The 24,631-nt window shown below is 40.5% G+C and overlaps 1 protein-coding gene across 2 annotated transcripts in view; it reads right to left on the reverse strand.

Moving 5' to 3' along the window:
- The window catches only part of CSMD1 (CUB and Sushi multiple domains 1), a 2,003,711-nt gene that overhangs the window by 179,979 nt on the left and 1,799,101 nt on the right, over window positions 1-24,631 (reverse strand). For both annotated transcript variants that reach the window (XM_073336216.2, XM_073336215.2), the window contains exons 43-46: window positions 21,832-22,009; window positions 15,360-15,505; window positions 13,885-13,965; window positions 13,399-13,512 (exon numbers count right to left, since the gene is read on the reverse strand). In XM_073336216.2, coding sequence (XP_073192317.1) covers window positions 13,399-13,512; window positions 13,885-13,965; window positions 15,360-15,505; window positions 21,832-22,009 — 519 coding nt within the window. The remainder of the gene's footprint in view (window positions 1-13,398; window positions 13,513-13,884; window positions 13,966-15,359; window positions 15,506-21,831; window positions 22,010-24,631) is intronic.

Genomic DNA, 24,631 nt, shown 5'->3' on the forward strand with positions numbered 1-24,631 from the left:
TCAAACAAACCTAAAATCACAAGGAATAAATAAAGAAGAGGAAGAATTTGAAGAAGTTATTCTTATGCTCACTGATTTAGTTCTTTCATGTGTTTTCCCTGGGTGCACACTGAGGCTACAAAGATGAATCCTCATTACACATGCTTAAGTTCTGCACTAAAATTATAATAAGCAGTGTTCTGGTGTCTGAATATGTTAGACATACTCTTCAAAAGTAGCATTCCTTTGGAATGCTGAATTTACTACCCTAGAGATGTAAATTATTCTATATGTACTAAAACCCCCATCTACAGAGGCACCTTTTAAAAGAGATGGAAATGAATAGTCACAGAAAAAAATAACAAGACAAGGTACCTTTTTATGTTCCACAACAGCTGTGTCCAGGCTTTCTGGAGCAATTACATGTGTTTATCCCAGAATCAGCCAAGTAAACTCTACTTATACTCCTTATTACAAAGCAAATGGGAATATGGCTTTATAAATAATCTTCTGAGGCTGTATATTATGTAAAATGTTGCATCCAGCTGAGAATATTATAATGCAGTGTCAGAGAGAAAGAGGCTTCCTTTTGACCCACTCGCATAGTTGATGCCTCAGAAGTATGAGGGTTTCAGCACTGGTAACAAATGGGACACACAAAGAATGCATGCTACAAAAAATATGGGACTAATTAGTTAAGTCTATCATACAGAATTACACTGGAAACCAGACAAAAATAAAACAAATACTGCTAAAATCTCTCCTCAAAAAAAGTTTTTGTCTGTTTTGTTGAATACTGACATGCTAATTGAGATAAATAAGAGGATAATCCTGCACCAGTGACAAAACTTTATTGACTTCGGTGGTGCAGGATCAAGCTCTAAAGGAGAAGGAAAATATTACAAAGAGAGAGGAAAATACCATAAGCACAAGCATATATATTAATAAAATATTAAGGCTGCATGAAGTACAGTTATCAATGATCAAAAATGTCATTCAAAGCTAAACCAGCTTTTCACAGGATCACTCAAAAATGTCACACTCAGCATGGGTGGTTTCATTGCCAAAATTCAACTTTAGACTCTGAGTTACATCAGCACAGAAGCTGTTCAGAAAACATCATACGACTTGGTTTTTTTTTTTTTTTTCACAACAGAAAAAGTGTATTTCTTTGGTTTTCCTCTTATTCCCAAGTGGCTGGACCATTTTTACTCAAACTGTCCAAATAAAATTAATCTTCAAGATGAAATCAGGCCTTGAAAGGCCTGGAAAATTTCAGACATATAAATGAAAGTTCCAGATCATTTTGAACAGCTCAGCAGTTATCTGCCAAACATCAGTTCCTTCAACTCCATTCTTGAAATCCATCTCTAAAAGTAATCCTTTCTTCTCATCATCAATAATTCTAATGTTCTCCATTTCCTGTACTGCTGCCCTCTATTTAGCTTAACATAATTTATAACTCAATCTATGAAGGACAGCTGATGGAAAATTAGAGCTGAGTAGCTTAAATCAGTGGGAGACCAAAAAAATTTCAAATGGTTTTCTGATGAGCTGAAGACCATGTACAGCCCACATTCTAATGGTATTAGCCGTATTTGGAATGAAGATGAGTCGCTGTTGCTGACCAAACATGGACAAATTCTGAAAAGATGGCCTGAACACTTTAATAAAAATTCTGAACTGCCTGGCCACAATGTCAGCACCAGTGCTTGATGATCCTGAACAATTTCCAATTTGAGACCAACTCTCAATTCCACTGAACATATCTGAAGTATGGAAAGCTGTCAAGCAAATATCAAATGGCAAAGCAGTGGGTCCAGATTGTATTCCCTGCAGGGATCTTCAGATATGAGGGCCATGAACAGGAAGCTCGCTGACCTCTACTGAAAGTTTTGGGAAAAGGAGGCTGTGCCATGGGAACTTAAGTTGTGGACATTATTCACCTCTACAAAAGGGAAGGCAAGTACACATCCTGTGATAAACATAGTGGCTTCTCACTCCTTGCTACAGCAGGAAAGATACTCGAGCAAGTCATGCTAAAATGGCTAATTGATCAATTTGCAGAGAAGATACTGCCTGAAAGCCAGTGTACTGGGAATGGTACTTCAGATATAATCTTTGCACTTTGGCAAATTCAGGAAAAATGTTATGAGAAGAATCAAGATCTATATGTAGTTTTTGTTGATCTTATTAAGGCCTTTGATTCTATAAATTGAGATGGCAGTCCGCCACAAGTTTGGTTCCTATGAAATGTTTGTCAACATTATTAAATCTTTTCAGGCAGGAATGCAGTTCGTGTCCTTGACCATGGCTGCTTATCAAAACTCTTTGTTACCAGTAGAACAAGGCTGCATTCTTGTGCTAACTTTATTTAGCATCGTGTTTGCAACAGTTCTAATAGATGCATTCAGAGACATTGATTATGGCATTCACATGCAATACCGTATAGATAGAGATGTCCTTAATTTGCATTATCTGCATGCAAAGACAGCAGTTTTGAAGACAATTGTTCATGAATTACTGTTCGCTGATGATTGTCCTTTATTGGCCCATATCCTCAAGGATATTCCGTTTCTCACTGACTGCCTTTTGCGCATGCAGCAACTTGTTTTTTTTTCCTAACAATCAGACTAAAGATAGAAGTCATGGTCCAGTCTCAACCAGAAAGTACTGCAACTTCTCCATTTGTGTCCACTGACAAGATGCCACTCAAGGTCATTGAAAAATGTTGCTACCTTGGCTGTGTTGTTTCACAAGGTTCAATGAATGATGATGATATTACACAGCTGTCATAAATATAAAGGGAAGGGTAAACCCCTTTGAAATCCCTCCTGGCCAGGGGAAAGCTCCTCTCACCTGTAAAGGGTTAAGAAGCTAAAGGTAACCTCGCTGGCACCTGACCAAAATGACCAATGAGGAGACAAGATACTTTCAAAAGCTGGGAGGAGGGAGAGAAACAAAGGGTCTGGGTCTGTCTGTAGTCGTCTTGGCCAGGGACAGAACAGGAATGGAGTCTTAGAACTTTTAGTAAGTAATCTAGCTAGGTATGTGTTAGATTATGATTTCTTTAAATGGCTGAGAAAAGAATTGTGCTGAATAGAATAACTATTTCTGTCTGTGTATCTTTTTTGTAACTTAAGGTTTTGCCTAGAGGGGTTCTCTATGTTTTTGAATCTAATTACCCTGTAAGATATCTACCATCCTGATTTTACAGGGGGGATTTCTTTATTTCTATTTACTTCTATTTTTTATTAAAAGTCTTCTTGTAAAACACTGAATGCTTTTTCATTGTTCTCAGATCCAAGGGTTTGGGTCTGTGGTCACCTATGCAAATTGGTGAGGCTTTTTATCCAACATTTCCCAGGAAAGGGGGGGTGCAAGTGTTGGGAGGATTGTTCATTGTTCTTAAGATCCAAGGGTCTGGGTCTGTAGTCACCTAGGCAAATTGGTGAGGCTTTTTACCAAACCTTGTCCAGGAAGCGGGGTGCAAGGTTTTGGGAAGTATTTTGGGGGGAAGGACGCGTCCAAACAGCTCTTCCCCAGTAACCAGTATTAGTTTGGTGGTGGTAGCGGCCAGTCCAAGGATAACGGATGTAATATTTTGTACCTTGGGGAAGTTTTGACCTAAGCTGGTAAAGATAAGCTTAGGAGGTTTTTCATGCAGGTCCCCACATCTGTACCCTAGAGTTCAGAGTGGGGGAGGAACCGTGACAAAAGCACATTGGTGCAGCCAGTGATGCTTTGGAAAACTTCAGCATGGTCTCTGAAATGAACAGGATGTCAGGCTGCAAACAAAAATTGATATTTACCACACCATCATCATCACCACCCTCCTCTAGGGCTGCTATACATGGACTACTTATCAATTCCACATAAAACACTTTGGACCAATTCCATCTATGATGTCTACTGCAGATTGTTAGGACACAGATATTCAGGCCTGTCTGTAAAGGCCTATATTCAAAGAATTTAGGTGTATTCTTATCACTTAGCTAGTTACAGAGATATAAAAGAAAGAATCAAAATCACTGTCTGCCAGTGTAAGGGCCTTCTCTTACTGTGACAGTCTGAGGCCCTGTGCTTAGGCTAAGGACTTTGGCTAAGCAGCAGAGGCAGCCATAAGCTGGGAAGTGACCGGTCACATCCTCACATTCCAACCTAGTCACATTGAAATCAGGTGCTATTGGGCTGTTAGAAATACACTCCTGTCCTGATAATGCCTATTGCCTCCAGGGAAAGGGAAGTGCCTGGAAGATGTAAAAGGAAACTTAGTTTGATAGCATCCTGTCTGGCAAGAACTCACTTATCAATAGCTGGGATGTGAAATCCTCATTTCTTTGTTGTTCTATCACTGTAGTCCCCATTTCCCTATTGTTTGTCTGTATAATCTGTCTGGTTCTGTGATTGTTTCTGTCTGCTGTATAATTAATTTTGCTGGGTGTAAACTAATTAAGGTGGTGGGATATAAATTGGTTACATAATCATGTTACAATATGTTAGGATTGGTTAGTTAAATTTCAGTAAAATGATTGGTTAAGGTATAGCTAAGCAGAACTCAAGTTTTACTATATAGTCTGCAGTCAATCAGGAAGTGGGGGGGAAATAGGAACAGGGAATGGGGGTGGGCAAATTGGAATCACGTTTAGCTAAGGGCAGGAATGGCAACAGGGACACAGGTAAGGCTCCTTGGTGTCAGGGCTGGGAAGGGGGGCACTAAGGAAGGAAACTGGAATCATGGTTGCTGGAGGTTCGAATTGTTTGCACTTTTGGACTTCAGGTATTGTTGCTCTCTGTTCATGCGAGAAGGACCAGGGAATTAAGTGGATGAAGGAATAAGCCCCCTAACATAGATAATGGGAATTAAATGGCAAGATTTCTTTCCAATTACTGACGTCCTTGAGTGCTGCAACATCACAGGTACTGAAGCTTTTATAGTGATAATGCAGCTGAGATGGTATGATCATGTGGTCTGTTTGTCTGACAATAGAATATTGAAGGCTGCCTTTCATAGAGAATTACAGATCAGAACCCACTTTAGGGGCAGACTAAGAAAACATTACAAAGACACTCTTGCGGCCAACCATCAATCTTGCAATGTTGACAAGAACACCTTGGAGCTCTTAGCCCATGATAAGACCTGATGGCAGCAGCTCTGCCACTTCAGACTGAAAGATTTCAAGACCTCATGGACTGCTACAATCAAAAAGAGATGTGTGAGGCATAAAGGTAAAAGCAGCACACATTCATCTACAACTGTCTTCACCTGTGGAACTTGTGGATGGGACTGCAGGTCTGATACTGGACTTTGGTTTCATCTCAGGACCCTCAATGAATGACTGTAGCTCATCCATCGAACACAATGGGAGAATCCATCATCAACAGTTTATTTATTTTACGAAAGAGGGGTGATATGATCACAGTTTATAAGTACGTACATAGGGAACACAAATTTGATAATGGATTCTTCAGTCTAGCAGACAAAGGCACAACAAGATCCCATGACTGGAAGTTGAACCTAGACAAATTCAGATTGAAAATAAGATACTATTTTTAACTGAGGATAATAAGCAATTGCAACAATTTACCAAGGGTTGTGCAGGATTCTCATCTCTGGCAATTTTTAAATCAAGATTGGACTTTTGTCTAAAAGATATGCTCTACTTAAGCAAAGTTTCTATTCAGGGAAGGTCTATAGCTTGTATTATAGAGGTCAGACAGATGATCACAATGGTCCCTTCTGGCCTGAACACCTAAGAACACCTTGTCTTGCATTTGTCTCACCTGTCTTATTTGGATGTCAAGTTCTTCAGAGTGAAGGAACATGTTTTAGTTGTGTCTGTAAATATCATCTATATTTGTTGTGCTATACAAATTTTTTTTAATAAGAAAATGGAAAACTCATTAGTCTTGGTTTATAATCCACAGTAATTTAGAATTATTTCAATTTGAACATTTGTATAAAATGAATTGTAATAGTGTAGGCTTGCACATTATTTAATTAATTACAGTGTCACATATTTTCACTTAATTTTCTCCCCTTTTTCTCTTTTCTTACTTCAAGTTCTTTTCTTAATACCATTGCCAAGACCAATTCCCACCTATAGTACAAAAGTGCTGAAATCACTGCAGGCTTCACTACATCTGAGCGGAATGTTTCTCCAGTAGCAATCTCAAGTTTAAAAAATGCACAATAGCTCCAAGAAAGAATAGCCTAAACCTTTCTCCTCAGAGATGCATCCACTTTGGCTCATGCTAAAAGTCCAATTTACAATAGAATGTTTTGGTTGTCCGAATCATCATGCCTACTACACATAATTTAATTATTACAACATATTTTACATAAAAATAAAACCAATAACCATGTTTACTATTGACTGAATGTATAAGAGTTCATAAGTAAAACAGTCAAGAACTGAAATGAACAATTATGGGTAACTTTTAAAACCAATATACCTGAATTGCATTGAACAACACTACAGAGAAAGCAATGAAATCACCAAATCTATTCACACTTCAGGGGAAAGCTGTCAACTACAGAGTGGGTGAGATTCATCTACAATATCTCAAAGGACTACAAAGAAACAGCAAGAATTGCTGGGCTCAGAGAGAGCCAATAGCTGCCACAACATCTGCAAGAATTGTAGAAAGCCAGCTACTCTCTTGTTTTGTTACAGATGACTAACCATTATCAGAAGCTCCTCAAATCTCTATAGTTTTTATATGAATCTTCCAGTTTCTTTTTCAGACTTTTGTGTTTTTCTTGAAATGGCCAAGAGTTAAGTTGTTGCTATCACTGTAAACTCCAAACAAAAGCTGGATTTTTGGTGCAATTACTGCTTGCTGACTGTCAAAAACATTTAATACCTCAGGACAAATCTAGCACTGACTAAACAACACAATTAAAATATAAGTGAGAACAGAATTTTGGTTCATAGGGCTTTCTTATTGTAAGCAGAGTCAGGATGAGCTCTACCCTGACATTTGGTGGCGAGTCATGGTGGGTTGTGGAAAAGAACTTCAGGGGCTGATCTCATTTGCATAGGCACACCCACCAAACCTAGATGGTCACTTTGGCTGCAGTAGGAGCCCCAGTTTCTCTGTTATTGGGGCAGGAATCAACTGTTATTATCCTGATTGTGTGACTCAAAGACAGTGGAACTGTACTTGGCCTTTTGTTATGATGGAGGGACTCACCATCAACTAAGCAGCACTCGCTAGGCAAGGGTCATGGGTTCCAAAACTCAGTGAGTGGAGAGAGGCTGGGGATAGGTATTAATACCTGGTGGTATGGGCCCCCAGGTGAGGGCCTTACATGCTAATTGCACTTTCTGCTCTCTCCACTGTGGAATATCAGAGCTAATTTTGATTCTATTAGGAGTCTAGTTACAGGCTACTGAGCTGAATTCACTTTGGGCCAATGGTGCACCAGCACTGAGGCTCCCCTACTATAAGCTGAAATCACAAAAGAGGTAAACTTACTAAGAGCTGAAATCACTGAGTGTTGTGTTAAGTAGTGGGGGAGCCTGAAGATATAGTGTGGAGCAACTCGTGGGATGGCTAGCAGAGCAGTTTGTGGGATGCCTGGAGCAGCTCATGGGGGCAGCAGGCAGAGTAGAGCGATTTGTGGGATGGCTAGTGGAGCGGAGCGGAGCCCTATGGAGAGGTGGGGCAATCGACTTTAGATCATGTAAGATGCCCCTTAACGCCCCCCCCCCCCCATCTCCACCCAGGTTGGGAGGTAAAACTCTGCAGATAAACTTTCAAACTCTGGGGCTGCGCTGACCAGGGACAGAGACTTTGGGGTTGTTGGACTTTTGGGTTGCTGGACTCAAGCACCAAAGGGAAAGGACATGCCCTAATTTGCTTGGGGTGTTTTTTTTGCTCATGGGTTGTGTTATGAATCCTGTTGGTGGTGTTTCCCCAACATAATGCCACATTGTTTCTCTTTGTTATTAAAAGGCTTTTGCTACACTCAAACTCTGTGCTTGTGAGAGGGGAAGTATTGTCTCTTGGAGGCGCCCAGCGGGGGTGGTATATATTTGTCCCAGGTCACTGGGTGGGGGCTTGAGCTGGTGTTACATTGTGTTATTGGAATGGAACCACTAGATACAGAACCTGGCCCTTGTAGCGGCCAACTCTGATGGGCAGAAGGATTACATTATTAGTTTAAAAAGGAGGAAAGGAAAAAAAGCAGCCTTATGAGGTGCTAATGAAATTCACATGTGAACAGTTCATCCTGTTCTAAAAACAACCGCCATTGATTGAAATGTTTCAGAGTAACAGCCGTGTTAGTCTGTATTTGCAAAAAGAAAAGGAGTACTTGTGGCACCTTAGAGACTAACCAATTTATTTGAGCATGAGCTTTTGTGAGCTACAGCTCACTTCATCGGATGTGTAGGTGCTTTCATTATGTACTTCCTGGTTCACTGGTTTGTGTGTTTATATGTATGGAAAATACTGGGGTCAGACACTCTGGTCAGCTAAAACCACTGTGAGCCATATAAGCAACACAAAGTGAAGAGAGAAAGCAGAAGGAGAGTTTGCTTTCTGACTTGGGCTCTGATTAAAGTCAATTATTGAGGCAGAGTTCTCCCTACAAACTGGGCATTGTTATCAAGCTGAGATTCCCAGAAGAAGGGATTGCCCTGCATGTTGTTTGCCCATCTCATTTCAGGATTGGTGTATGTGTGACAATAAAGCAATTTAATACTTAGAATACATGAAGACTCCAAGCCACTGATTTCTTCTCTACTAGGATGCTGACCTGCAAGGCCCTGGATGTCTCTTTCCACTTGGCAGAGGGGCAACATTACTGTCAGAATGGGATACTTGTGTCAAAGGAACAACAATATACAAATAAAAAATTCCTTTGTTCTGAAAGAGTTACATAAGACCATAGGAATGACCATATTAGGTCAGACCAATTGTCCACCTACCCCAGTATCCTGTCTTCCAACGGTGGCCAATGCCAGAAGCTTCAGAGGGAATGAATAGAACAGGGCAATAATCAAGTGATCCACCCCTGTTGTTCACTCCTAGCTTCTGGCAGTTAGAGGCTTAGGAACATCCAGAGCATGGTGTTCCATCTCTGACCATCTTGGCTAACAGCCATTGATGGATCTATCCTCCATAAAATTCTCTAATTCTTTTTTTAACACAGCTATATTTTTGGTCTTCACAATATCCCTGGCAATGAGTTCCACAAATTGACTGTGCATTGTGTGAAGAAGTACTTCCTTTTGTTTATTTTAAACCTCTGGTCTATTAATTCCATTGATTGCCCCCTGGTTCTCGTTTTTTGTGAAGATGTAAATAAAACTTCCTAATTCACTTTCTCCACACTATTCTTGATTTTATACACCTCTTTCATATCCCCCGTAGTCATCTCTTTTTGAAGGTGAACAATCATAGTCTTTTAATCTCTCCTCATATGGAAGCTGTTCCATACCCTTAATCATTTTTTTTCCCTTCTCTGTGCCTTTTCCATTAAAAAGATATCAGTCAACAATTGTAAGTAGGAAAGCAATATTCCTTATGTATTGTACTAGTTATGCAGAATACAATGCTTAACGCTGATTAGAGAAACACTAATGAATTTGTAATGTGGATATGCACAAGAAGCCTGGTCAGTGAGACCAAAACTGGAGATATACCAGACCGGAAATGGAAGAAATGAGACTGAAGAACAAGAGGCAGCAACAACCATCATGGAATACAGGAGAACTTCCTGGTACTCCAGAATTTGATAACTTGTCCCCTTACCCATTCTGTCTTAGCTGTTTATCATCTGACATAAATATATGTTCAGATGCTATAAGTGGCAATCATTTTGCCTGACATTTTATAAATAAAGGTGAAAGCTGATTAAGCCCAAATTAGGTGCACATATGACTCATTTCCCCACCTTATATTCCCAATAATACATATACATACATATTATAGGGGGACTGATAGCACCTCCAATTATTAAGATTGTCTGACACTTACCATTAAAAGACCCTGTTTTCAGTTTTTTTACAACTTTGCCGAACTTTAACTGTTCAGGCTGAAATGTTATATGCTGGATATCTACCTCAGGCTGATTTTAATAAATAAATAAATAAAATAAAACATTCAGCCAAAACAATCCAGCTATTTCTGAGAATAAGTAAGGAAAAATGCATTGTTTTTCTCAAGATAAACATTCTGGAATCCTTTTTCTTGAAGCACTCTAGCACCCCTATGCTTTGGAGAAGGGATTTGAAATTTGGTAGAGGGGTAGCCTGTATGTCAGAGATTTGCCTTTTGTTGTCCCTCTATCAATCCACATAAATTTGGACAACCTATAAACCTTTGAAAAAAATCACAGTTCACACATGCTCAATAGAGACTTGCTAGACAGCTAAAATCTCTGATGATTCCATTTGCGCTGAGCAGGACTTTATCTACAACTGCAGCTCTGGGCTGCTGAGGACTGTGCCAAGGCCAGGTCCAGACACAAGAACTGAGAGCAAGGATCTGTCTCTCCTGTGCTCTCATTGACCCCCTGTTGGGCCCAGGAGGAAGCTATTTGATTCAAATGCGGAGGGGAAGAGAAGAGTAGATTAATCTAAGGTGCCTGGGGGAAGGAAATGAGACTGGAGTCTAGGGACTAGAGGAGGGGGAACTGGGCATTGGCTTGCAGGGGTAGAACAGGCACTGTCTGGACAAAGACTGGGACAGGGAGCCAACAATGTGGGAGACTGGGAAAAGGAAACAGGAAAGGGGTGGGGAGGGAGGCTGAGGTTGAATGAGTAGGCTAGGGAGGAGGACTGCGAGCCCTTGAGGATGGGTAGCATGGTCAGGAGGGTGTGTGACTGGAGTCCAATGGAGATGTTAAATTTGGACAAGAAGACTGGGCAAGGGCGCTACTGGGAATTTATGGGCAAGGAGAATGTGGCCAGGAGGGGATCAAACAGACTGGGAGCCAGAAGACACTGGGATGGGGAGTCCAGAGAGGGAGACTAGGCATGTCTAGGCAAGGAGACTGGGATGGGAAGCCTGAGAAGTGGCGACTGGGATTGTCTAAGTGAGAAGAATGGGACTGGGAGGATGACTGGGATGGAGAAGAGACAGGACTGGCAAACAGACACATGGCAAAGAATAAGGCAGAAGGGATCAAGGGTTTGTTTGTTTTTGGGGGTGGGAGGGGGGACGGGCAGAAGAGGCTGTGCCCATTAAAGCACACTACCCTCCAGAATCTGGAATAGACAGAACCCAAGATTCCTGAATCTCACATGTCCTCTGCTGCCAGCAAATATCTGTGCATCCACTAGCAAAGTGTGTCTCATCCCTATTTAGTGCTGGTCCACGCAGAGTGCTAATTCATTACTGCTGTCGGTTACACCCTTAGCTCAAGTTGCAGAGGTCTGTGTGGTGGATATAAAGGTTCTTACAAAATGCTGATGACCCAATTAGCCATCAGTATGATGTCACATGATGAAATTCAGTGGGTTTTAGAACAGGAGTACTTGTGGCACCTTAGAGACTAACAAATTTATTTGAGCATAAGCTTTCGTGGGCTATAGCCCACTTCATCGGATACATAGAATGGAACATATATTAAGAAGATATATATACAGAGAACATGAAAAGGTGGAAGTTGCCATACCAAGGGTATTCAAGCTTTCCTTTTTAAAAAAAAGAAAAAAAAAGAAAGAAAACTCAAGATATTACTTTGGCAACCTTAATTCTGGCATTTCCTAACGTCTGAGTGCTTGATTTTGCCACCATAATAATGTTTTTTTAACAGAGTTTGTGTGCATAAGTGCATACACACTAACACACACGCGCACACGAGTATCTAATGTGATCCTGAATCCATTGATATAAAAGTTAAAACTCAACACACAACATTTTTATTTACATAATATTCTGCAGTGAATACCATTAAAAAGTAACCAAATGCAGTATTGAGTTTGGTATTATCTTTTCTATATTTAGAATACATTTAGGTGAGTACTGGAAAAACAAAAGTCCATGATTATTAGTGGCAGATTGGCCAGGCTCATAGAGGGCCTCGGAGAGAATGGCTTCTTCTCTGCAAGCAGTGGACATCATCCCTACAAGTGTAGAGGTCTTAGCCCTACATGCTACTTTCTTTACAGGAGGACCAAAGAAACTGGGACAAGTTAATGTTTATCATGTTAAGATTATTAATACAGTCATAGTCAGATGTCTTTAGCAATTACATGCTACTCAACAATCATTTTGTGCAAACTGGGGTAACATTCAGTAATATATACAGTACAAAGAAGTATTAATCTTATATCACAATGAGTGCTTAGTTTTCAGTGATGTCCACTGTAAATAATATATACTTTGAAATTATGGAGGGCTGCCAGTCCCTCCCCAGAAAAAGTTACAACTAATTTCTTGTGAAAAGTTTGATTTTTGACTGCTCTCCAATCTCCCTCAAATTGAAGTTATCTTCAAATTTCAGGAACAGCTTCTCTTTTATGATAGACCCTCATTTCATAAGTTTGCTGGACATCAAAGAAGGAATTGTACAATTATGATTTTGATTTTTCTTAGCTCTTTTTGTTTCAACAGTTTTGTGATTGTTTTTTGCCATCAAATATATAAAAACCGCAAACACAATCTTAACACCCCCCCACACCCCAAATGTCTGGAAAACTTTGCTTACAGGATTGTCATCATAAATATGTAAGTTGTTGCTTATCAGGTTTTAAAGATATTTTCACTTGTTTTTGTATGAATATACAAAAATAGATGGGACACATACCTATACTTTTTTCGCATATAATTAATGTATGTTCTTAAATCCTGAAATTTTAAACACATTAAAGTTTCATATGTAATGTGAATAATCAAAAGATTTTCAGTGTTTCCTTGTGAATGCTTAAATTTACCACAAATATTTTTAAAGCACATTTTAAAAATGTTACAATATCACATGGTATGAAATACCACGGTGAAAACACAGGAGAACCTTTTATTGGTTATCCTGCAAATGTTTAAATTAGGCACATGTGCTTAAACCTTCACAAGACAACAAAGAAATATTTCCCCTCTGGGGTGCAATACACATTAGGTCATGTTAACACATTTATACTTTATGTTTCAATAATAACACTTGATAAGTATAGCCACTCATAAAACAAGGAAGTAACGGGAGCTCAACACCTTTGAAAATAAGGCCATTTTTATTTAGATTCCTAAACATTGATTTAGGTGTATAATCAGACCTCAGGTTTCCTCGACTATGTTGAACTATCCGTTGAGGAAATACCTGGAAACATTTATATTAAACAGAGATGGAAACCAGAGGAAATTAAAGTGTTCCAAATTCTTGCTGACAGTTTCATTTAGGATAAAGGAAAACTAAACAGAATGCTCAATGAATCTGATGTACAGCCTACACAAAAACAGACTTACCTTCACAAAATGGGGGTGAGCCCACAAACTGCAACTTTGCATTCAGCTTGCAGGTCAACATGTCATTTCCAACCAGGGTGAAACCAGGATGACACTTGTATTTGGCAAAGTCTCCTGAAAAGAATCAATGACAGCCTCTTCTTAATTACTCCTCCGGATGATCTATATTATCTTTTACAATTTGAAATATGTAATATTTCCCTTTAAAATACATTGTACAGTAACTGTATAAAATAATGTAGAAATGTAAAAGGAGAAGAAAACTGGAAATATGGATCTCATAATATCTGTCAGGAAGAGGAAGGAAGGAATAAAGGGAAGATTTCCATATTGTATTATATTTTCAGGCATTGGGGATACCTTAGAAATGTATTCAGGAGGAGAATGAGATGTAGTAATGATTTAATTAAATTTTAAGTGAAAGTTGCATAATGGCCAAGTGTGCTAGCATGAGTTTTATGAGAAAATGAGATACAAATGTCTCACCTATTTCAAAATCATCATCTTCTGTAAGTAAGTCAGCCTGTGGAACTGCTGGTGGAGGCTGGCATTTCTTTAGTTGATAAGCTACAAAACAAAATTTAAATACTATTAAATATTAGATTAATAAAATTTATGATAATGGAAGTTAACACCTTCATCCTACAATTGACTGTGCAAGAGCAGCTGTGTGCCCACATGGAGTCACATTGAAACCCATGCACAGTCAAAATTGCAAGATCTGGGTCTAAATTTTCACAACTAAACAAATCAGTTAAAACATGATGGTTACCCATCTCATGATTTTGCATAATATTTCTAAAACAATATGAAAAATGTCCATTAGCAACACAAAAATATGCATCTCACACATATTAGTCAGTCCAGTTCATCTCTGGTTTAAAATAACTGAGAGAAACCACGGATGAATTTGACTCAATATATATTTTACTTAGCAAAAACAAACAAAAAAGCCAGATGACTACTAATGAAATGCTTCCAATAAGTTATTAAAAAACAAATGTGAAATAGTTACCATTTCTTTCTAAACTAGTTTCTATCAGCTCTTCAAATTTGTTGAGGATATACAATTTCAGGAAACATGACCTACTGGCTATAGTGTTTACTGCTCTGAACAGTCCCATTGGGAAAATAAGCACTACAATTACTATCATGATTGTAGCTTTGGGTACTTAGTTTGTCTTCACCTGTGCTGAACATTTAGGGCTTGATTTTCTCTCTAATAGCCTAACAGGATAATCCTGGCTAATATCTCCAAAAAAAGATGTCAGCTAGGGATAGGAATGCACATATTACACACATTAATCTCTCTCCTTCTGTGGAAATCAGGCTCAGTTAAGAACAAAGCTACTCCCTATATCTTCTGAATCCCTCCCCCACCTGTCAAGTTACAAAAGTTAAACAAACAAACAAATAAATCATAATGGGAATCAATCCTCAGGCCCCTCTAATTGTGGCAGATGTGTGAGTAACTGCACCTCTGTAGGCATTGTGCAAGGAGAAAGGTGGATTGAGAACCATGAATACAGGAAGGGGAAAGCATGCATATGAGGTACTCTCATCCCTGAATATCTTTGTGTGCCCTGAGAGTAGAGTTAGTGTTCAAACACCCCATTACACTATTCCTCATAACTATGTGTATTGACCAGAGATGGTACAGAACCTAGTTACACATAAATAAGTGCACTCTTGCATAAAAGATGGGACAGGATTTTGCCAGAAAAGATGAAAAACAAAATAGTTCAACATTTAATATTTAGAGTTCAGTTTGTCCAAAAATATCACACTCAGACCTAAAGAATTCAAAAAATGTGCATGAAAATCTGTACTACTACATTAAAATCGCAGGCCAATTAAACATGATTAATTTATTTGCTCAGTACGGACATCATGGTTAGGAAATATTCATAAAATCCACAAACTGATCTGCAAAACTATATGTTCCCAGGAAGCAGACTGACCATGGAAATTGAGGACAAAGAACCCTCCAGTTGAGAAGTCACTGTGAAATTTGAGAAGCACTTGATTGGTTGAGCTGTAAGCTGTTTCAAGAGCTGTGTTCCCACTGAAAACACCCAGCTGAGGTGAATTTTGGTCAGGACCATCCCTAGGGACCAAAGGAAAGAAAGTAGTCTTAGTAAAAACCTATATAATTAACATTTAAATTAGCAATCTATTTTCTTTTGATAGCAGACTAAATCTCTGAGAAAGCAAGTTAATCCTAACTACTGTGGTTGAGGGAGTTTCAATTTATATTCAGTCTATGAAGGCAATGTTGAATATTTTTTCTAACATCAAAGCCTGACCCTTTGAGAGAAGGTTGGGAAAAATGCATGCAGTAGTCACTTTAATTTTTGCATAGGTAAGGTATCTACAGGCTACCTTTAGAATCCTGGGTTTTCTACACCTCTCTTCCATTCTTTTCCCTTCCTATGTTTCACACATAAATCTGTTGTACCTCAAAAAATAAACAATTTTACATATCTGGAGAACTCTTGAAATCACATGATACCTTTATTGCCTACATGTCAAATCCTGCAAGCCTTTTTTATGCCAGTAGTCCCAGTACAATCAAGGGAGTAAGGGTTTGCAGGATGACACTTTTGTTCATGATTGCCATTCATTCCCAACTGCTGTACAAATGTGCTAAGAAATCAAATAAGAGTTCTGCATCACACAACAGCAGGACAGACACCAAATATATATATAAAGTAAAGTATGTATATGTAAAGTACACATCACAAAAGCTTCTTGATTCAGCTTGGGTTCAGCAGGTGTAACCTACAGAGGACCCACCAAAGAAGTGTTCTAGAGGTTGGAAAGTGAAAACAGTGTTTTAATTGTTCTGACTTTTTAGCTGAAATGTTTTTACATAATGATACTCAAAATGAAAGTAGCTTAATATTACACAAGTGTTATACAGGTTACACCTGCTGAACCCAAGCTGAATCAAGAAGCTTTTGTGATGTGTATTTATATATATATATATATATATATATATATATATACACACACACATATAATATTAAGCTACTTTCATTTTGAGTATCATTATGTAAAAACATTTCAGCTAAAAAGTCAGAACAATTAAAACACTGTTTTCACTTTCCAACCTCTAGAACACTTCTTTGGTGGGTCCTCTGTAGGTTACACCTGCTGAACCCAAGCTGAATCAAGAAGCTTTTGTGATGTGTACTTTACAACACTATACTCCAGAAATCATTTAGCTTCTGCCCTTTCACTATCTTTAGATTAGAAGGATATTTGCTCACTTCAGTCTATGATGAGTTCAGTCCAACTTCTCACAAATAAGTAGCCAGTGTATTAATTCAGGTCTTGTTTATCCTAAACCTATCAAGTTAACCTCCTGATCACAGACAAATATATTATATATATATAAAACCAGAGTATCCATGAACTATGTTTTAAAGAGTGCATAAGATATTATGTATACAATTGTCATTTGTCAAGAGTGTTTAAAGCATTTATCACTATTCGTTCCAGTACCTGCTTGGAAATTGACCACATCCTAACATAAATACATGGTGCCACTAATGACAACTATAAATAAATAAAATTAAAATAAAACCAACCGCTGTTACTTACCTTCTTGCAACAGATTTCAGAGTAGCAGCCGTGTTAGTCTGTATCCGTAAAAAGAAAAGGAGGACTTGTGGCACCTTAGAGACTAACAAATGTATTAGAGCATAAGCTTTCGTGAGCTACAGCTCACTTCATTGGATGCATACAGTGGAAAATATAGTGGGGAGATTTTTATTTCCCCTCCTACTGTTCTTGTAAGGTGCTGGAAATGGCCCATCTTGATTATCACTACAAAAGGTGCCTGCCCCTCCCCCCCCACTCTCCTGCTGAAAATAGCTCACCTTTCCTGGTCATTCTTGTTACAGTCTATATGGTAACACCCATTGTTTCATGTTCTCTGTGTATATAAAATCTCCCCACTGTATTTTCCACTGTATGCATCTGATGAAGTGAGCTGTAGCTCACGAAAGCTTATGATCTAATAAATTTGTTAGTCTCTAAGGTGCCACAAGTACTCCTTTTCTTCTTGCAACAGTGGTTCTTTGAGGTGTGTTGGATATGTCCATCATACTGTAGGCATGTGTGCGCCTCATGGAGCAGTGCCAGATAATTTTGCCTAGCAGTACCTATGGGGTGACCCCGCATATCTCCAAGCTCCTGGTGCTGCAAGTGAGGATATAAAGGATAGAGATTCTCCATCCCTCCTCCAGTTTCTTCGCACTGGAACCTAATGGTAGACTCTCATGTGCTGGGGAAGGAGGGTGCACTGTGTAATGAACATAAGCAAAACATCTTGAAGAATACAGTTATGAGAAGATAAGTAACCATTTTTTCTTCTTTGAGTGCTTGCAAATGTCATTAAATTGTTGATGACTCCCAAGCTGTTACCCCAGAAGATGAGATTTGGAGTCTCCTCTGAAGAGGAACAGTTCGACCACCTTGCCTTGAAGCAGCAAACAGTGAATAATGACTGCTGGAAATACGGATTGAGGACCATGTCACTGCTTGTCAGATGTCTACAACTGGGATATGTGCCAGAAATGCAGTTGACTTTGTGCTCTTCGTGAATGTGCCATGAGTCTATTACTCCTTTAGCAGTAAAACCCATTGTGATGCACCAGGTGATCCACTGGGGAATCTGAGTTGTTATTGGATGACCTCTCATATATACTGCTTCGGATACAAAAAGCTAGGAAGAGACCTGGAAGGGCTTTTTTTATCCAGGTAAAAAGCCAATGTGAGACAAACATCGAGGGTGTGGAGTCTCCTCTCATCTCTGTGTGCATGTGGCTTTGGGAAAAAAAAACACTAGCAGGTAAATAGATTGGTTCATGTGGAAGTCAGAGACCACCTTAGAGAGGAACTTAAGGTGCAGTCTAAGCTAGTCTTTGCCCTTGTAGAAAGCTGTGTATGGTGGATATGTGACCAACACATTTAGTTCATCTATCCTCCTGACAAAAGTGCTGACCATTAAAAATGCTGCCATTGCTGATAGGCACAGAAAATAACATGATACCAAGGGCTTAAAAGGAGGGTCCATAAGCACAGATAACATTAGATTCAAGTCCAGGAAGGCATTAGTTCTCTGAACAGCAGAAACAATCAAGACCTTTCAAGAAACTGGTCATGATGGGGTGAGTAGAGACCATTTTATTCAAGGATTAAAAGCTGAACTAGCCACTAGATGCACCCTGACCTGAATGCTAAACCCAACTCAAGTTTCAAAAGATATTGAAGGATTGTCTGAATGCTAGTCTGTGTGGGAGAATTCCACTTACTCAGGTAAGTAGCTCTGTTGCAATGTTTGCTACTAATAATAAGAACATTCTGGACAGCCACTGAGCAATGTGCTTTCTCCATACTCAGGCACTAATGTGAAGTGCAGCACTTGAGGAGTTGAGTGCAGCACTCATCCATGGTGCTGCACCAGGAGGTCTTTGGTCACTGACAACAGCAAGGGCTGCTGAGAGGTCAGATTATGGAGGTCTGAATGTGTCTGTCTCAGCAAGTCTGGAGCTATAAGGATCATTCTGTTGTGATCCTGTGTGAGTTTGATAATGATTCCAGGAATCAGAGGCACTGGTGGGAATGCATAGAGGAGGTCCCTGTCTCACAGAAATAGGAAAGCATCCAGTATTGACCTGGGGCTGAGACCTGCTCTGTAGCACAAAGGGGGACACTTCCTGTTCTGATGGATTGCAAATAGGTCCACAGATTGAAAAACCTCCTGGGACAAACATCCAAGCCAGAATATTTGTGTTGAGAGATCATTTGTGGTCTAAGCTGAGGGATCTGGTCAGATGACCCACTAAACCATTTTGAACCCCTGGGATGCATTTGACCGAGCTTTGAGTACACCAGTTCATAACTTGATTGTCTCCTGGTGAAGGCTGTTGGACCTGGCACCACCTAGCTTGTTCACATAAAACACCACTGTTGTCAGTGAGAACCTACACCATCTTGCCTTGGATATGAGGCAAACTGCTGCAATCCACAAAATATCATTCTCGACTCCAAAATGTATATGTGGAGCCTGGCTTCAAGGAAAGTCCAAAATCCTTGCACCATGAGGTGCTTTTTATTCCATGGCAAAGGTGTACGTTACCAGAGTCATGGAAGGGAAAGGGGTCAAGAAGGGAATTCCTCTGCATACATTGTCTTGGCTCATCCACCGGTCCAGAGACAAAAACACAGTATCTGCAATATGAACCAGCTTATCAAGATGGTGAACCTGAGGACAATATACCAAGTTGAGCTTAGTCTGCAGACCTCTGAAGTTTCACTTTGATGTGAGAGACTACCATGTGACTTAGGATCCTGGAGTAATCCTTTACAGTAGTCTGGGAATGCCTCTTGAGAGACACACACAGGTATCACAGAGTTCAAAACCTTGAAAGAGGCTGCAATGCCCTGGCAGATGTTGAATCCAGAACTGCCCCAAGGAACTCTAGCCCTTGGATATCTGAAAAAATTGACATATTGCAGTTAGTTGCAGGCCAAGTGCATTGAGAAGACACTGTTAGATGAACGGTGGCCTGAATCTGGTGTCTGAAGCAGCCCCAGACTACCCAGTCATCCAGATAAGAATACACATGTACATCCCCTTTGCAAAATGTAGCCACTGCCACTGCCATGCACTTGAGAAAAACCCTTAGTGCTGACAGAACTTCCTGTGGTCAGGGTGGATTGCCACATGGAAGTAGACATCCTTGTAAGTCGAGAGTAGCATATTGGTCTCTTGGATCTAAGGAAGGGATAACTGAGGCCAGATAAACCATCCAGAACTTTATCGTTGTGATGTATCTGTTCAGATTATGAAGGTCTAGGAGGAGTATGAACCTCCTTTGGCTTTGAAGTAGCCTTATAATGACCCTCAGGAATTCTATTATTCACCACACCCACACTACTGTTCAACCCCCACAGACAGACCATGTTATTTTCATTCCATTCTGAGGCAGATAGTGCCATGGATGAGTGACCAGGTGCTGACAATCTAGATGGCTGCATCAGTGACGAGCAAGTATCCTCCCCCTGAAGCAAAGACAGCAGTGGTATCTACAGGCATAATAAGGCTCTAGCTGTGGCATAAGCCTCTGGCATAATCGGTATCTGTAGTGATCAGGGAAGACTTTTCTTTCACCACCAGAAAAGTAGCTGGTCTGATTCCCTGAGCCTCAGAGATGATTATCCCGGAGACCAGGATATTCTTTGGCCTCTTTCAGCTGACATAGCTGGGAGAGCACTTCAGAAAGGAGTCTTCTAGAGCTTTCTTTATATGATCAAGGGGGCTCTGAAGCCAGCATAAGGTCAGCCTCCATGAGGATACATTGGTGGTGTTCCTCCCTCAGCTTCTCCATCCTAGTCTTGAAGCCGCAACAGACTGAGCACCTGTCTGTAATGTGGCTTTCACCCAGGAACTTGAGGCAGTGGGAATCAGAGTCATTAAACAGGCATAGCCTTCCTGCAGCCTGAGCAAGTTTTGAATCCTTGGGACCTAGGAATAAGTTACCCTGGTACTGGGCGGGATCTGGAGACACACCAGATTGGAAACCTCCCCCACCCCAAAAAAACAACAGGCTAAACCAAAAGAAATAAACTTAAAATTTTATATTAATAAAACCCTAAAAGAAAATAAAACTCCAGAGAACTTTTTGACCACCACTAAGTAGATTGAGTAGTTGTTCACAGGGACCACCAATGCTCCAACCCTGGATGGTAAGAAGGAACTGGAGGGGTGAGACATTTCCGCCCTTTATACCCTCACTTGCAGCACGAGGAGCTTGGCGGTGGGTTGTGCTGCCCCTAGAGGTACTGCGGGGAAAACCAATGCAAGAGGAGCAGCACAACCTAGTGGACACATGCAAGCACTTGAAGAGGAACTAAGAAATTGAGGCTAAAGGGGCTTTGAAATTTTCCCTTCCTCTGCCTAATGCATTATGATATTAATATCCATTAGTTTTCAAATTAACATGAACCCTATATTTTAATTAATATTTTCATTTTAAAAGTCAGATTACCAAAACATCAACTAAAAAACAAACAATTGTTATCACCTGCCTGCACCATAAAGGGTACAAGGTGGGTGAGGTAATATATTTTATTGGACCAATTTCTGTATTGGTCCAATAAAAAATATTACCTCACCCACCTGATCTCTCTAATATACTATGACCAACACTACTACAAGAATGCTGTATTATGTGGAACTTATTCTGTCCATTTATGCAGTTAGTTTATGTTCTATTTTTTAACCTTATTCTTAACCATTCTGTTTCTTTGGAACTTACATTGCATCATAGAGAACACTACTAAGTAATGTCAGAGCTACAGACTCAGAGTCAAGGATAAATCAACCAGACACCAATAATTTTGCATTGAACAGTCACATACCATACTGCAATGTAGTCATTCACTGGTTCAGTTTGGAGTAAGGTAAAGTTGATATAAACCCCATGGCCTTGAGGGACAGAAATAAACCATGTACAGTCCTTTGAATTTGGATATTCATCTGGAAATCCTGGGGAATAAACTGTACCATTCGGAGAGGTTACATTATAGCCACAAGGAGCTGAAAAGAAAACAAATGAAAATGTAACAGGAGGAATACATTTATTGTGGTTAAAAATGGAATAGAAAAATGGCCCAAAATTTTAAAGGTTCTGCAGAACAAAATAATCAAAGTCTCTACAAGAACAATTTTCCTTGGTTGGATGCCTTTCAGTGATAAGGAGATTAATATTTCTAAGAAATAGCTTATTCCTGATGTCTTTCATAGTATGTTGCTTAAAACTCATCAGGACCTATTCAAAATACTGTACAGCATTCGTTAAATGAAGTTATGACACATTTTTAAAAATTATTCTTTCCTGTTGTACTTAATCTCTGGAAATCAAGGGAAAAAACACCCACAACACACAATCTACAGACCACCACACCATGAAAAAGCATCCTCCCCCAGAATGGAATCTTGACCAGAACAAGTACAGAATTCCTAAGGAAAGTTAAGCACTGATTGTGCTTCCACTACCACCACAAATGCCAATTTGTTTCCCTCCATTTTCCATTCTCCCCCCCATTCTTTAATTGCAGTTTGTATGTTCATTACTCTTTTATTTTTAAAAATGAAATAAAGCTACAGGCATAACTTAGCATATACTTGCACTGTGAAATTCTAAGGCGAGTTTGTAACAGGGAAGTGTGTTTAACTTCTTTAAAATCAGTGAATATTTAGAACTGTGCCCTGTGTTTGGTCTGCATCTTGGGAAACAAATGACAGTGATTATGGATATAGGGAGGATCTGCTCACCATATGTAGCTAGGATTGTCAATTAGTAGAAAATAAGAGTGAGGTTTAATTACACATTTTATTTTGTGGTGTGTACACATATATGCAAGAGGCAAGTTCTCTTTTTGAATCTCCACCCTACATATACATCTTCACATTTTCAAGCACCCCTATAGATCCTGAGTTGCAATGACACTCCCTCCAGTCCAGGAGAGTTGGACATATCTCCTTTCAGAGTCAAACTATTCTAGGGTTACCAGACATCCCATTTTTAAACGGACAGTCTCATATTTAAGCCCCGTCCCAATTCCAATCCCTTCTCCAAAGTCCCTGCCCCATCCCTGCCTCTTCCCCACCTCCTCCCATGAGCACACCACATTCCCGCTCCTCCCCGCTCCCTCCCAGTGCTTGCTGCGCAAAACAGCTGTTTCATAGTGGCAAGTGCTGGGAGCTAGCCGGGAGAAGCGGAGAGGTGGCATGCTCAGGGGAGGAGGAAGATGTGAGCTGGGGCAGGGGGACGGGGAAGGGAGCTGCCAGTGGGTGCTCCAGCCCTGGAGCACCCACAGAGTCAGCCCATATGTCTTCATACACACCCCACCCTGGGTCCTGGCCCCAGGGAGCACGGGGCTGCTCTGTCTCCTAGGCACCCTCCACTGCTAAGCCATCTCTCTGGCAGGTTTGCTGAAGCCCCTGCAATCAGGTTCCTGGGTCCTGGTCCACACTGCATCCTAGGGCTTAACCCCTTCCTGCCTGCACATTAGCGGAGGAAAGGAGGTGTCTAGGTTATGTTGCTGGCCAGCAGCAGCCTGGAAGTGTTAGCTGCCTTTCACCACTGTGTGGGCAGGAAAGGACAAGCCGCTACAGCCACAATGCGGTGGGTGGAGGGTAGAGGTGAGAAAGAAATGAGCTCTGCAAAGACACGAGCCCAATCATCCCTTCCTCTCCCACTCCTCCACTGTGACTGGAAGTAGTTCCCATTCCCTCCTTCATGCACAGTGCGGAAAGGCTGCTCCTAGCCACATTCTCATGTGAACCCTAGCAGAAATCTGGGGAGGAGGAGCATGTGACCCTGCGTCCTCCCCGCACACACATGTTGCCTCAGGAAGACATGGTGCCACGTACCAGGAGAAGCAGGTCCATCCTGGTGGCCCAGCCAGGCATGGAAGGCAGAGAGCGCCGGGTAAGGAGGGTCGGGTTGGTTGATCAGACACACATACACACACCCACACCCACACACACACCGTGTGAGAGAGGTATATGGGAGCGTGTGTGTGTGTGTGTGTCACCTCTCCCCAAGCGAACCCTAAAGTCTTAAGGATAAGAAGGAAAAAAAAAGAATCCAACTCAGCAGTATTTCTTTTCAACAGGGGCTCAATTAACTTGATGTTAATTTGGACGTTTGTATTGCATAGTTCTGATTGATTGCCATTGAACTTGCTTGAATATAAATAATTTTACCAGGTGTCCCTTATTCAGCATAGGAAAATATGGTCACCCTAATCCATGTTATTATGGATGTAGGAGGAAGAGACAAGAGGAGGATGTCTCACTCACTGTATGGTTTGAAAATAGTGTGATGTTAGGGCAGCTGGAGTATCTGGCCAGTAGAGGAGTAACCTTGGTTGGCTTGCCCAGTGTAAAAGGGGTTTGGTTAAATGCCCTTGCTTCTGGTTGGTTCCTGGTTCCCTAAATAGCCCCCAAAGGCAGCTGACAGACTCTGTCAGCCATAGGATTGGGGCTACACACAGATAACTGAAAACCAGACCTCCAGCCTTACGTTAAGCATAAACCGCCTGTTCCAGAGAATCTGGTCTGCTGTCTCCACAGTGTTCCCTGCCTCTGATGATTTAAGGAGCTTTAGAAAGCTTGGAAGATTGCTATGATCAAATATAATTCCTGACACTA

The sequence above is a fragment of the Lepidochelys kempii genome, chromosome 3, assembly GCF_965140285.1.
Source record: "Lepidochelys kempii isolate rLepKem1 chromosome 3, rLepKem1.hap1, whole genome shotgun sequence".
Lineage (NCBI taxonomy): Eukaryota > Metazoa > Chordata > Testudines > Cheloniidae > Lepidochelys > Lepidochelys kempii.